Source organism: Danio rerio, chromosome 9 (assembly GCF_049306965.1).
Source record: "Danio rerio strain Tuebingen ecotype United States chromosome 9, GRCz12tu, whole genome shotgun sequence".
In the NCBI taxonomy this organism is placed as follows: domain Eukaryota; kingdom Metazoa; phylum Chordata; class Actinopteri; order Cypriniformes; family Danionidae; genus Danio; species Danio rerio.
This window is the reverse complement of record NC_133184.1, coordinates 57010702-57026225: the sequence shown is the minus strand read 5'-3', so window position 1 is coordinate 57026225 and position 15524 is coordinate 57010702. Positions and strand designations below refer to the sequence as shown.

The 15524-nt window shown below is 35.0% G+C and overlaps 1 protein-coding gene across 4 annotated transcripts in view; it reads left to right on the top strand.

The window, feature by feature from the left end:
- The window catches only part of gpm6bb (glycoprotein M6Bb), an 88678-nt gene that overhangs the window by 59931 nt on the left and 13223 nt on the right, over positions 1-15524 (top strand). For all 4 annotated transcript variants that reach the window (NM_001013334.2, NM_001362553.1, NM_001362554.1 and 1 more), the window contains 5 exon segments: positions 4172-4358; positions 9370-9526; positions 10455-10623; positions 10793-10866; positions 10957-11022. In NM_001013334.2, the coding sequence (NP_001013352.2) occupies positions 4172-4358; positions 9370-9526; positions 10455-10623; positions 10793-10866; positions 10957-11022 (653 nt within the window).

Here is a 15524-nt window from a genome sequence, read left to right as displayed (position 1 = left end):
GTAATTAAGTTAAAATTAATTTGCACAAAACATGATTTATTAAAACAAATTAAATATTATTTTTGTATAAAACTGTAATAATAAAGTTATTTATTTGTAATAAATAAACAGCTAAGCAAATGAAAGTGATCTGTTTTTGCTCTTTTAACATTTTAATTAAATAAGAAATCAACCTATTTTATTTACTGTTTTAATTACTCATGTTTTTAGTTTAAGCAACTTTGCATGAAAACCGAACACATACCATTACCATTATTATTATGCCATTATTTTCTAAATATTTTGCAGAATAACATTTCATTCAGGACATTTAATGTGCAAATATTATATGCGTGTACTGTCATGTAAAAAATATATATGTATAATTATTTTCTTGCAGTACTTTGCTTTTAACTTAATAATAAAAATGTGGGGGTGGTCAGTTGGCATTTCTGTGTGGAGTTTGCATGTTCTCCCCGTGTTGGCGTGGGTTTCCTCTGGGTGCTCCGGTTTCCCCCACAGTCCAAACACATGCACTATAGGGGAACTGATCAACTAAAATGGTCGTAGTGTATGAGTGTGTTTGTGTGTGAATGTGAGGGTGTATGGGTGTTTCCCAGTACTGGGTTGCAGCTGGAAGGGCATCTGCTACATAAAAAATATGTAGGAATAGTTGGCGGTTCATTCCGCTCTGGTGAAATAGTGATTAAGCCGAAGGAAAGTAAAGGAATGCCCATATTCCCATATAAAGCTCCATCTGTGCCTGTGATTTGTTTAAGATGTTGTTTTTTCCATGCGTGTTTGTGCAGTGCTGTTTTCTGCTCCTCGGTCTTGTTTACATGCGCTCTCTGTGCTTTATAACCAATGGCCAAAGCATGCATGTGTTGTTTTATTGCTTTGTGCAGTTTTGTTTGTGAGGAACTGGAGCAAGAACTTTTAAATATTTTAATGGCTTCACACACACGCACACACACACGCACACACACACACACACACACACACGCACACACACACTGTTCATTATCTTAGCATGTTTTCACACTCTGTGCTTTGCTCTGTTTTTAATTAAGCTCTTCTTGGTTTGATGGCACATTTTGTTAGAGGAAGAGTTCACACAAGAGCAGAGCACGTGCACGATTATCATACCATGAACAATTGCATATCAACGGTTTTAACCCTTAAAGACAGAGACAGCCGCCCGCGGCTAAAAATAAGTATTGCTCTTAAATGTTTAATAACTTTTGATCCGCTGATCCGATTCATACAATTCAAAGATTGGCATAAAGAAGAGAATCTCAGCATTCCAGTGCTGTATCACATAACATTCGCGGACTTTCAGAGGCTCCGGAATCAGTGCGGTTACGTCATCAAAATTTGACAACGCTGATTTGACAAAGAAACGCTCGTCACTGTGTCTCCGGACAAACCAGACACGATACATTGATGCATTGTCCCTCCTCCATGCCCAGATTGGTTCAAACTCGCTATATCACAACCAATAAGCATAGGTTTCTCTTTTGTTTGTGGACCAACAATGAGCTTTTTGAACAACACAGAATGAGAGATAGGCATACATTTCTGCACGGCTAAATAAAACGCAAAAAAAAAAAAGTTTTGCATGAAATAATTCTCATACTAAGTACTTTTGCATGCACAGCAGCACAGAAACATGACAAAACAGTGACACAGCAAAGACGAACTGCTGCTCTTGCTGTTTTCAAAAGACGCAAATGAAGGTGCAGCTGTTTGTCTGCATTGCAGACAACCATATCCAAATCCATATCCACAGACAACCATATCCATGCTGGCACATAAAACCTAAGGATGTTCCATGTTGAATCTAGTTTCGTTATGTAACTATTTATAGTATAGTAAATATTTATATCTATTTTTTACTGAGGATTTGCACCATGTTTATTTGGACTTTATTTGGACTTTGACACATTATTTATTATTTTCTTATTTTTATTTGTTCATTGTAAGTGGTGTTGTTTATAGTAACTAAAAATATATTATTTAGAAAAAGTCAAATTTGCTTCACTGTTCTATTATTTTGTAACATTTGTAACATACCGTATACCGCGAAACCGTGGTATTGTTTTAGACGATTATCATACCGTGAAAAATTCATACCGTTACAACCCTAGCTGACACTCATGCTGTGAATTATTTTCATATTTTTTATGACACAAAGGATTTGTTCTTTTTTTTAAGCACTTTTTTTTTCAAGTTTAAAGTGCCAAAAGAGAACTGAAAGCATGAATTTGTCCTCATTCTGTGATATTAAACAATACGCTTATTTCACGCGGCCGCCGTTTTAAAGAACCAAAGCGAGGCTGCGGTGGGAAGAAACCCGGAAGTGTAGGTCCAGCACTGTAAACATTGCAGTAACATGCTGTGTACTACACACCTCCAGCTGTTGCCAAGATTTTTTTAAAATGCAGAAATGGTGTAAACATCACTTTAATATCATTCAGTAAGTTTAATTTAAACAATTAAAAGCAGTTTAACATCAAACAACATCACAATCTTAGTGATACGCTTCAGTGTCCTCCTAGGCTTCAGCTCATGGCAGTCAAACACCATGAGGACGATTTCCTGCTTCAGCCCAGGCACGTGCATACATTGGACTCAACCTGTGCAGTACGCATGCCCTTTTTCGTCTTGGATAGAAAGTGCCCTTCCAAAATGATCTGAAGTGAGATCAGTCGAGTCATTAAGCGGATCGCTCGTCTGTTTGTGCTTGTTTAACAGCGGAGAGTGAACTGATGACCTTCTCGGCCAATCACAAGCATTTCTGTTGAGCAAGTGAACACAATGGCAAATCAGCGCTGTTTAAGAAAGCCATCAACAGTGCCTTAAATGTTAACGGGAAATTACCGTTTTTTCTTTAAATTCAGTATCGTGATGAGTCTAATATAGTGAAAGAGTCAGTTTATTAACTCGAGTTTGATAAAAGGCATCTAAAACATGTGTTTGGGAAGGAAAACGTTAGCTAACTAGTGCCTTTTCCCTTAACTTAGCTGAAAATGAGCTCTGAAATCTCTTTTATTTTCACCATTCATTCAGAGAGGACCTTCGTGTCACTGGGAAGGCGGTTAAGTTAAAAATTTATATCTCTTTCTCTTCGCTGATAAGATATACAGCCAGCTACACAACATTCCTATGTAACCCCCAATGATACGTGCGAGTTTCCTTCCACCGCAGCCTCGACTTCGCTTTTAAAAAATGGTGGCCGCTTGAAATCAGTCTATAGCCGTGTTTACATCAGACATCCCAAGTCTCCCAGAAGTTCCAAGAGTCTCCCGCAAATGCATAGAGACTCTCAGATGCCCGCAAACGATTGATAATCTCCCGAAAAGCACGTGTCTCCCTCTCGGTCCTCCGATAACTCTTGCACCCTTCTCAACTCTCACCACCAGATCACTCCTCGCTCTTCAGACACGTCGCGCGCACTCTGTCAAACAACGTCCTCCCTCCGGTCTTCGCATACGTCATCAACTGGATTTTGTTCTCTTGTTTCTCGTTGGATGGAAATGCTTATTGGATTATTCACCAGTGTTGCATGCAGTATTCCAGTTCTTTGTCTTCTGAGGCGCAACTAGGAATGGACATTGCTAAGGTTTTAACAGTAATACTGCATTTATCCATACCACTTATCATTACTGGTACTTTTTGTAGGGTTTTTTTTTTGTTTTGTTTTTGTTTTTAATTGGTCACATGTCTGTTTTCCAAAGCCTGGGTTTTCACAGTCCACACTGCAGCTCAAACATAGCATTGTCACGTTTATCCACTGTGATCCAGTGATACGTTTTACTGTGCGTGTCATTAAAAACAAAAATGTCTGCCCCTGTAATCTGCAATCCCAATCTAAAAAAGCACTTCCTGTTTGTTTTCAGTGCTCTGATTATGTCCATTTTAGGGTATTGGGCGGGGCTAACATATTTAACCACGCCCCTCCAGCTGTCAAATTTTACAATAAACACAATTGGTGAGGAGGACTTTAATGCCTACTGCACTACATCCAATCAGCTCGCAGTAGAAAAAACAAGCCACGCCCACTGTCTCCATTTAAAATTATGCTTTTCTAGGGATTGCGTCACAATAAGGAAAAAAAACTGTCATGTGGACTATAAACAAAGACGTATTAGTGTCCTAATGTACATGTGTGTGTGTGTGTGTGTGTGTGCAGGTTGTTTTGAGTGCTGTATTAAATGTCTGGGCGGTGTGCCGTATGCATCTCTGGTGGCCACGATCCTGTGTTTCTCCGGTGTGGCTCTGTTCTGCGGATGTGGACACGTGGCTCTGACTGGAACCATGACCATCTTGGAAAACCACTTCTCCAGAATCACCGCTGACCACGCCATGCTGACCGACATGTGAGTGAGCAACACTAGTCATTCATTTTCCTTTGGCTTAGTCCATTGTTTATCAGGGGTTGCCACAGCGGAATGAACCACCAACTATTCCAGCATATGTTTTACGCAGCAGATGCCCTTCCAGCTGCAACTCAGTACTGGAAAACACTCACATTCTCATTCACACACACACTCTTACACTATGTCGAATTTAGTTGATCAGTTCCCCTATAGCGCATGTGTTTGGACTGTGGGGGAAACCGGAGCACCCGGAGGAAACCCACACCAACACTGGGAGAACATGCAAACTCCACACAGAAACGACAACTGACCCAGTCGAGACTCTTTGTCATGATGACAGCACATAATATTACACTAGATATTCTTCAAGACACTAGTATACAGCTTAAAGTGACATGTAAAGGCTTCACTAGGGTAATTAGGGTAAAGTTAGGGTAATTAGGCAAGTCGTTGTATATCAGTGGTTTGTTCTGGAGACAATCCAACACTAATATTGCTGAAGGGGTGAATAATATTGAGCTTAAAATGGCTTTAAAACAATTAAAAACTGCTTTTATTCTAGCCCAAATAAAACAAATAAGACTTTCTCCAGAAGAACAAATATTAGAGGAAACACTGTGAGAAATTCCTGAATCTGTCACTTGGGAAATAACTGAAAGAGAATAAACAATTTGCAGGAGGGCGAATGTTCTGTATGAGCTGTATACACACAACAATTATGCATTCAAGACCTTTTTTGGTAATTTTTTTTAATTAATTAATTATTAAAAATAAAGTCATTTGTTAAAAAAAAATTTGTTAAAATTATTAAATGAATTACAATTTAAAATAACGTTTCCTATTAGAATATATAGCCGAATGTATTTTATTTCTGCGACGTAAAGCTGAAATATCAGCATCATTACTTCAGTCCTTAATCACACGATCCTTCAGAAATCAGTATATGATGATTATTTAATGATCAAGAAACATTTCTGATTATTATCAGTGTTGAAAACAGTCGTGCTGCTTCATATTTATGTGGAAATCATGATGACTTTCATTTTGTGAATTTTGCTTTGATAAATAATAAAATAGGGCGGCACGGTGGCACAGTGGGTATCGCTCTCGCCTCACAGCAAGAAGGCTGCTGGTTCAAGCCTTGGCTGGCGTTTCTGTGTAGAGTTTGCATGTTCTCCCCATGTTGGCATGGGTTTCCTCCAGGTGCTCTGGTTTCCCCCACAGTCCAAACACATGCGCTATAGGGGAATTGATCAACTACTGTAAATTGTCCATGGTGTATGTGTGTGAATGGTAGTGTATGGAGGTTTTCCAGTGATGGAAGGGCATCCGCTGTGTAAAACATATGCTAGATAAGTTGGCGGTTCATTCTGCTGTGGCGACCTCTGATTAATAAAGGTACTAAGCCAACAAGAAAATGAATAAATAAATGAAATATTCAGAATAGCAACATTATTATAGAATATTTTGTTTATCTTGTATAAGAGTATTTTTTAACATTACATATGAGCTTTATTAACACTTTTTATTAATTTAGTCTGTCCTGGTTAAGTATTATCTTTACATTTTGCATAAAAATAAATAAATATATTAAATATAAAATTAAATGATCCTAGGGGCAGCACGGTGGCTCCAGGCGTGGGTTTCCTATTGCTCTGGTTTCCCCCATAGTCTAAACACATTCACTATTGACCTTATTCTAAAATGCGGAAGTGCGCCTGTTTTCGCGATTGTCTGATTCAGTCGCCTATGGGAGAAATGACTAGGAATAATAAACGGCAAAAAACTGTCAAACTACTTGCTCTACAAACAAATGTTTGCATGACTATACAGACCAAGTAGAATAATATAACAAGGAAATATCAGTTTGTAACATCAAACAGCGAAACGAGCAGTTTTTAATGTCTAAAAATGAATGGAAGTGAATAAGACCGGAAGTCTCGTGCCAAAAAGATTCAAATGGCTGCAAAGAATAAGGTGAATAGGGGAATTGATGAACTAAGTATGAGTGTATGTGAATGAGTGTGTATGGATGTTTCCCAGTTCTGGGTTACAGCCAGAACGGCGTCCGCTGTGTAAAACATATGCTTGAATAGTTGGCGGTTCATTCCACTGTGGCAACCTCTAATGAATAAAGCGACTAAACTAAACTAAAAGGAAAGTGAATGAAAGAAAGAGAGTGCATCTTCTGGAAGTTTACCCAATCATCATTCAGCATTAGTAAATCTCCCCGGATCAGTTGATTTGATCTCCCTGAGCTCCAGAGTCATGTCTTGTAATGATAAGACTCACCTGCTCCTGGATCAGCAGTTCAAACAGCTAAATCCACTCACATCTGCGGCTGATTGTGCAGCTTTACATTTACTCTGCTCTACATCCTGAGCCTGTAATCAAACTCATGTGCGGTGATGAGCTCTAACAGTTTATATGCTTGCTGTAGTTGCCAAATCTGTACATAAATATAACCTTAATACTATTGAACTGAAAAGCATTTAATAATATATATATTAATAATAGTATTACTTTGTATATAACATTCATTCATTCATTTTCTTGTCGGATTAGTTCCTTTATTAATCCGGGGTCGCCACAGCGGAATGAACCGCAAACTTATCCAGCAGGTTTTTACGCAGTGGATGCCCTTCCAGCCACAACCCATCTCTGGGAAACATCCACACACACACTCACACACACACTCATACACTACGGACAATTTAGCCTACCCAATTCACCTGTACCGCATGTCTTTGGACTGTGGGGGAAACCGGAGCACCCGGAGGAAACCCACGCAAAGGCAGGGAGAACATGCAAACTCCACACAGAAACGCCAACTGAGCCGAGGATCGAACCAGTGACCCAGCGACCTTCTTGCTGTAAGGCGAACACGCCTCGCCCTTGTATATAACATTTAATCCTAAAATAACAGCCGTTGGTATTATTATGAATTTAAAACAATGGCAAAACTCACGATAGATTTAAAAGCTAATTGTAGAAACAGAAAACTGTAATTTATGATTGTTGTTGTTGTTGTTTTGTTTGTTTTCATATTGAAACTAGGGCTGGGTGATATGTCATTTAAAACAAATCTAAATATATAAAATAAATAAAAAATAAATGTATGATTTAAATAGTTTTTACCCACTAAAAAGGCTGAATTAACCTTTAAACCTAATAAAAAGGTTATTCACCTATATACTTAACATAAGCATATCATAATTATATAATTATAGTATATCAATGCTAGAGAACTGAAACTTTCCCTCAAGAACCTAGCTAGCTGTCATTTAAAGATCAAATTGAACAAGATCTAATTACAATTAGGTAATTGTATAATGCTTTTATAATAATAATAAACATCAAACCATTTCATACAAGTACAGTGAAAGTGATCTCACAAGGAGACCTTTTTCAATTTAATTCCCGATTATTTTGTACATTTTATTTCATACATTTAGAGATTTATTAATTTCATATACACTGTATAAAATGGCCGTGATTTCAAGGCTAAAAAACAGTAAAAATGCTACAGTACAAATCCGTAACCTGGTTAACGGTATGTTTCCTTAATATATACGGCAAATAAACGTAAATTTCCCAGAATTTCCTGCATGGCACATCACTTTTTATGCATTTGGTTGACATTAATATGGATCTTTTTAGTTGTTTCCCCATCAGTTATGTACAATAGAGATTTATGTTACATCTAATGTTGACAAACAATGTTTATTTCATGACTATAATTTTATGCGTGTTACCCTACTGGTGTTTAGTAGCTGTGTGGATGACACTGAGCACCTTCTATATGCTGATACTCTTTTCTGCTTGTGGGAGAAGTTGATTGTGATGAGCATTGGCTCATTATGTAACTTCCTCATCACCTCCTGCATGTGGGTGTGCAAACGTGTCTAACTGTGTAACAAAAGATGTGTAGATGTTGATCATTCAAAATACAGACATATTACCTCTTTAAATTAATAAAATATGGTAATTTACCGTAAAAATGAAAAATTATTTTTACGGTTTGTACCGTGTTTTTAATGGTAAAGTACTGGCAACCACAGCTGCCGGTGTTTTTACCTTAAATTTTACGGATTTATTTTTTACAGTGTACAGTAACTGACTCGCGTTAAGGCTGATTTATACTTCTGCGTCAAACACCGGCGTATGCTACGGCACTGACGCATAGCCCTTCGCAGTGGCCATCGCCGTCACTGACGTGCACCTCTCAAAAAATTTAACTACACATCGCAACAACGCGCAGCGCAAGCTCTGTGATTGGTCGGCTTGGTAGCGCTGACGAGTCGGGGCGGGACCGAGAGCCGCGCGAATGGCGCGAACCCAATGTAGCGATTGTTTACAAGTGTGGAGTCCCGTGAAGGAGCTCCGGATGGAAAGTTTTGTTTTGTGTTTACCTCATAGTTAAAGTTGTTGCTCGTCCGCCGGTTCCTGCCTCAAAATGAGCGAGTTTGAGCCACTTGTACATCCCGGAAGTGTTCAGAAAAACAAAACAGCAGCGAAGAAACTCGACACAGAGGAACATTTACACCTCACTGCCAACTAGCGTTTCGGAAGTGTAAATGCAGACCATCAGAGACAGCGCAGACGTATAAATGCACAGCTATGCGCGTTGCATGCGCCGTGGGTTACGCCGGTCACTTGACGCAGAAGTATAAACCAGGCTTTAGGCTAGTGGGTTACATTTTATTTCTTTTATTTAAGACGGTCAGCTTCACTGGTAGACTGAGCGAGTATTGATATTTACAGTAGCTAATAGTTGTGCAAAATAACAAATGACTACTAGTCGGATTACTGTGTATTCATTGTTGTGTTTTTCAGGAGTTTTTAATAATGTGTACTTGAGTTAGGGCTGTAAAATTAGCGAGTAGTGTTTACAACAGACACTTTTACTCTACCTGCACTTCATCTTTTGTCAAGTAATGGTCCGTTTACTTGAGTATGATGTTGCAGTACTCTCTCACACCAGTAACCGCTGTGTTTTCTGGTTCTGCAGAGTTCAGCTCATGCAGTACGTCATTTACGGCATCGCCTCCTTCTTCTTCCTGTATGGCATTATTCTGCTGGCTGAGGGATTTTACACCACCAGCGCTGTCAAGGAGCTGCATAGCGAGTTCAAGACCACCGTCTGCGGACGCTGCATCAGCGGGATGGTACGAATACTCACGCAGGACACTCACAACTCAACTCCAGTGATCATTTCATTAATAAAAAGATAATCTCTCACCTGTACTACTGTAAGCATACTGTGCTGAATACATGTACAGCCAAATGCACTCATATGCAGTTGAAGTCAAAAGTATTCACCCTTCTGTAAAATTTTAATTCTCTCAGAAAGTTCTGTCTAATGGACACTTTTTAAAAAACATAATAGTTTTAGTTAACTTATTTAACTAACTAGCTTAAAGCTGTGTATCAGGATGATGATGCACACAGCAAGACTGGTGACAGAGTGGTTTAATGAACATGAAAGGGAAGGTGAACATCTTCCATGGCCTGCACAGTACCCAGAACTAATTATTATTGAGCCACTTTGGGGTTAATTGAGCCACTTTCGGCATTGATTATTAATTAAATAAAGTAGTCAACGTTTGAAGACGATCAAAACCTTCTTTTGAACAACAATTTTACTATAGGTAATAGTTTAAAAACTGCTGAACAACAAAAAAGCTTCACCCACTTTAAATGTTGACTACTACACACACCCACACACACACACACACACACACACACACACACACACACACACACATATATATATATATATATATATATATATATATATATATATATATATATGTGTTTACGTTTCAAGGCCACTTTATTAGGTACACTTTACTTGTACCAGTTTGGACCCCTTTTGCCTTTAGAACTGCAATAATCCTTCATGGCATAAATTCAACAAGGTACTGGAAATATTTTTCAGAGATTTTGCTCCATATTGACATGGTAGCATCACGCCTATTCAAACTGCCTATTTTTTTACTATTAAAGTGCAATGTTTTTTTTAACAATCAGTGTGAGAGATTGTACGCTGCAGTTTTCTGTGCTGAGTTTTTCCAAACTCTTTCTTTTCCTCAGTTTGTGTTTCTGACGTATATCCTTGGGATCGCGTGGCTTGGGGTCTTCGGCTTCTCTGCGGTGCCGGTGTTTCTCTTCTACAACATGTGGTCGACCTGCGCAGCCATGCGCTCACCAGTGGCCAACCTGACCTCCATCGACAGCATCTGTGTGGACGTTCGTCAGTATGGTACGACACATTCAGCAGCCCACACTCAGCAGTACACACATCTTTTACACTTCAAACTTTGTTCATTTTAAATATGTCCTCTGGGAATGTGTATTTTAAAGTCTATGTAAAACGTACCTGTCTTTTTAGGGTTTACATTTGATGATCTTTAGTAAATTTGTTCATTCAGGTATTATTCCATGGAACGCAACACCGGGCAAAGCATGCGGCTCAACACTGGGCGACATTTGCAACACCAACGAGGTAAAAAAATCTAACAAAAACACTTTTATCGCTTTATTTTCTGTAGATGTCCAGCAGTGAATATACATGATTTGTGTTCGTCTGTTTCAGTTCTATCTGTCTTATCATCTGTATATTGTGGCCTGTGCTGGAGCCGGAGCCACAGTCATCGCTCTGGTAAGCAGAAGATTCTTCTATGATCACACAGAGCTGGGTAGATTACTTCTGAAATTCACATTACAAATTACATGACAAAATGTGTAGTCAGTAATGTATCTGATTGCACATTTATGATGTAATCTGACTACTTTTGAATTAAATATAGATTACATTTGTGTTGATGTAATCTGACTACTTTTTGGATTACATTTAGATTACATTTATGGTAACAAAATCTGACTACTTTTCGATAACACATCGCTTTTATGTTAATGTAATTGGACTACTTTTAGATTACATTTAAATTACTTTTATAGTAATGTAATCTGATTATTTTTTATTACATTTAGATTAAATTTATGGTAATGTAATCTGACTACTTTTTGATAACACATCACTTTCATGTTAATGTAATTGGACTACTTTTTGATTACATTTAGATTACTTTTATGGTCACGTAATCTAACTACTTTGGATTACACTTGTATTACTTTTATCCTTATGTGAATAGACTACTTTTGGATTACATTTAGATTACGTTTATTGTAACAGTATGACTCCTTTGGATTACACTTATATTATTTTATGTTAATGTAATCGGATTACATTTGGATTACATTTAGATGATTTTTATGGTAATGTGATCTAACTACTTTGGATTACTCTTATTACTTTTATGTTATTGTAATTGGTCTACTTTTGGATTAAATTTAGATTACTTTTATAGCAAGGTAATCTGACTACATTTAGATTACTTTTATGGTAACGCAATCTGACTACTTTGGATTTCACATATTACTTTTATGTTCATGTAAATGGACTACTTTTCAATTAAATTTAGATAATTTTTATTGTAACATAATATGACCCTTTTGGATTACACATATTATTTTAGGGTAGTGTAATTGGACTACTTTTGGATTAGATTTAGATTACTTTTATCGTAATGTAATTCCAGTACTTTTGGATTAAATTTAGATTACTTTTATGATAAGGTAATCTGACTAATTTTGGATTACATTAAGATGACTTTTATGGTAATGTAATCTGACTACTTTGGATTACCCATATTACTTTTATGTTAATGTAATTGAACTACTTTTGAATTAAATTTAGATTACTTTTATCGTAATGTGATCTGAGTACTTTTGGATTACACTTAGATTATTTTTATGTTAATGAAATCTCACTACTTTTGATTACTCTTTTTACTTTTATGTTAATGTAATTGGACTACTTTTGGATTACATTTAGATTACTTTTATGGTAACATAATCTGACTACTTTGGATTAAATTTAAATTACTTGTTTAGTAACTTTATCTGACTACTTTGGATTACACTTATATTACTTTTATGGTAACGCAATCATTTCACTATGACAACCCCTGATAAATCAGGGACTAAGCAGAAGGATTGTGAGTGAGGGTAACATAATCTGACTACTTTTGGATTACATTTAGATTACTTTTATGGTAACATAATCTGACTACTTTTGGATTACATTTAGATTACTTTTATGGTAACATAATCTGACTACTTTGGATTACACATATTACTTTTATGTTAATGTAAATGGACTACTTTTGAATTAAATTTAGATAATTTTTATGGTAACATAATATGACCCTTTTGGATTACACAATATTTTAGAGTAATGTAATTGGACTTCTTTTGGATAATATTTAGATTAATTTTATTTTATTGTAATCTGAGTTCTTTTGGATTAAATTTAGATTACTTTTATAATAAGGTAATCTGACTAATTTTGGATTATATTTAGATTACTTTTATTTTAATATAATCTGAGTACTTTTGGATTACATTTAGATAACTTTTATGGTAATGTTATTTGGATACTTTCAGATTCAATTCAGATTCTTTTATGGTAACATAATATGACTACTTTGGATTACCCATATTTCTTTTATGGTAATGTAATCTGACTAATTTTGGATTAAATTTAGATTACTTTTATGTTACTGTAATCTGACTACTTTGGATTACACTTATTTTATGATAATCTAAATGGACTACTTTTGAATTGCATTCAGATTACTTTTATGGTAACATAATTTTTTAAATTCAATTCACCTTTATTTATATAGCACTTTTACAATGTAGATTGTGTCAAAGCAGCTTCACATAAATGGTCATAGTAAATTCGAACGGTACACTTATACACTTATATTATTTTATGATGTAATTGTACTACTTTTAAATTAAATTTAGATTACTTTTATAGTGATGTAATCTGACTACTTTTGGATTACACTTAGATTATTTTTATGTTAATGAAATCTCACTACTTTTGATTACTCTTTTTACTTTTATGTTAATGTAATTGGACTATTTTTGGATTACATTTAGATTACTTTTATGGTAACGTAATCTGACTATTGAATTAAATTTAAACTACTTGTTTAGTAACTTTATCTGACTACTTTGGATTACACTTATATTACTTTTATGGTAACGCAATCATTCCACTATGACAACCCCTGATAAATCAGGGACTTAGCAGAAGGATTGTGAGTGAGGGTAACATCTGACTACTTTTGGATTACATTTAGATTACTTTTATGGTAACATAATCTGACTACTTTTGGATTACATTTATATTACTTTTATGGTAACGCAATCTGACTACTTTGGATTACACATATTACTTTTATGTTAATGTAAATGGACTACTTTTGAATTAAATTTAGATTACTTTTATGTTACTGTAATCTGACTACTTTGGATTACACTTATTTTATGTTAATCTAAATGGACTACTTTTGAATTGCATTCAGATTACTTTTATGGTAACATAATTTTTTAAATTCAATTCACCTTTATTTATATAGCACTTTTACAATGTAGATTGTGTCAAAGCAGCTTCACATAAATGGTCATAGTAAATTTGAACGGTGTAGTTCATTTTTTTAGTGTTTAAGTACATAATATGACCCAATTTTACTACACTTATATTATTTTATGATGTAATTGTACTACTTTTGAATTAAATTTAGATTACTTTTATAGTGATGTAATCTGACTACTTTTGGATTACACTTAGATTATTTTTATGGTAATGTAATCTGACTACTTTTGAATTACATATAGATTAGTTTTATGTTAATGTAATCTGACTACTTTTGGATTACACTTAGATTATTTTTATGGTAATGTAATCTGACTACTTTTGAATTACATATAGATTAGTTTTATGTTAATGTAATCTGACTACTTTAGATTACTCTTTTTCTTTTATGTTAATGTAATTGGACTACTTTTGGATTACATTTAGATTACTTTTATGGTAACGTAATATGACTATTGGATTAAATTTAGATTACTTGTGTAGTAACTTAATCTGACTACTTTGGATAACTTTTTTGGTAACAATCATTCCACTATGGCGACCCCTGGTAAATCATGGACTAAGCAGAAGGATTGTGAGTGAGGGTAACATAATCTGACTACTTTTGCATTACATTTAGATTACTTTTGTGCTAACACTGATTTGATTTCACATATATTTTATTAAGTATTTTACTCCAGATTTTTGTCATCTAATGTAATTCCTGATTAAATATATTCAAGTACCCAGCTCTGTTTGTATATTTTTGGGGTGTTTGTTCCTCTTCCTCCTCCTTTTGTCCCTTCATTCCCAGCGCCATTTACTGCAAACCATGAGCTTTATTTCTGAATGATCTAATAGTTAGTGAGGAGACGTTCTACTAAAATAAACCTGCTTAATTCACTATTATTTAAAAGTATGCTCAGTTTATGCTGTTGTACATGGTTTTTCGGTTATCTGGCATTCTGTAGTCATGCATGATGGGAGATTCAGAGTGTTGTTGAATCTTTCAAAATATTGCTGGAATGAATTTGAGCAAAACTAGATGATTGGAATTATAATCAATAACCCCGTCAATACTGGGAGTGTCTGATGTGTCACATGATCAGTGTTTATTATCATCAAGGCATTGCATAGCATTTTTGTATTTTTTAATTGTAAGAAACATATTATATTATACATATTATATTCACCAAATTTTATTTGTGATGATCATTTAAATTTTCTTATTTTAATTTTATTTAATTTATAATAAATGTTAATTATTTGAATAAATAAATGTTTTATGTTTTTACAGATACCATAATTTTTAGTAAACATTTATTTGTCTGTTTTAGATATTTTTTCATTGAATTAGATTTCACTGTAATTAGAAAATACAAAGTTTTGCCATTCTTTTCACTCCACTTTTTGTGTAATTTCTGTCTATTTTACATTTAAATTTGATTTCTTTCTAAAATAGATATTTTATTTATTTATTTTCTAATTTTAATGAATTATTATGTCATTTTTTAACAGATAGCATGCTTTTCTTTATACAGTTTACTTGTTTATTTTAAATATTTATAGGTTTTGCCATGCATTGTTTCTTGAGAGTATTTCTTAATTTTATTAAATACTTGTTTTTTACAAACATCATACTTTTTATTGTGTAAACCTTATTTTAATATTAT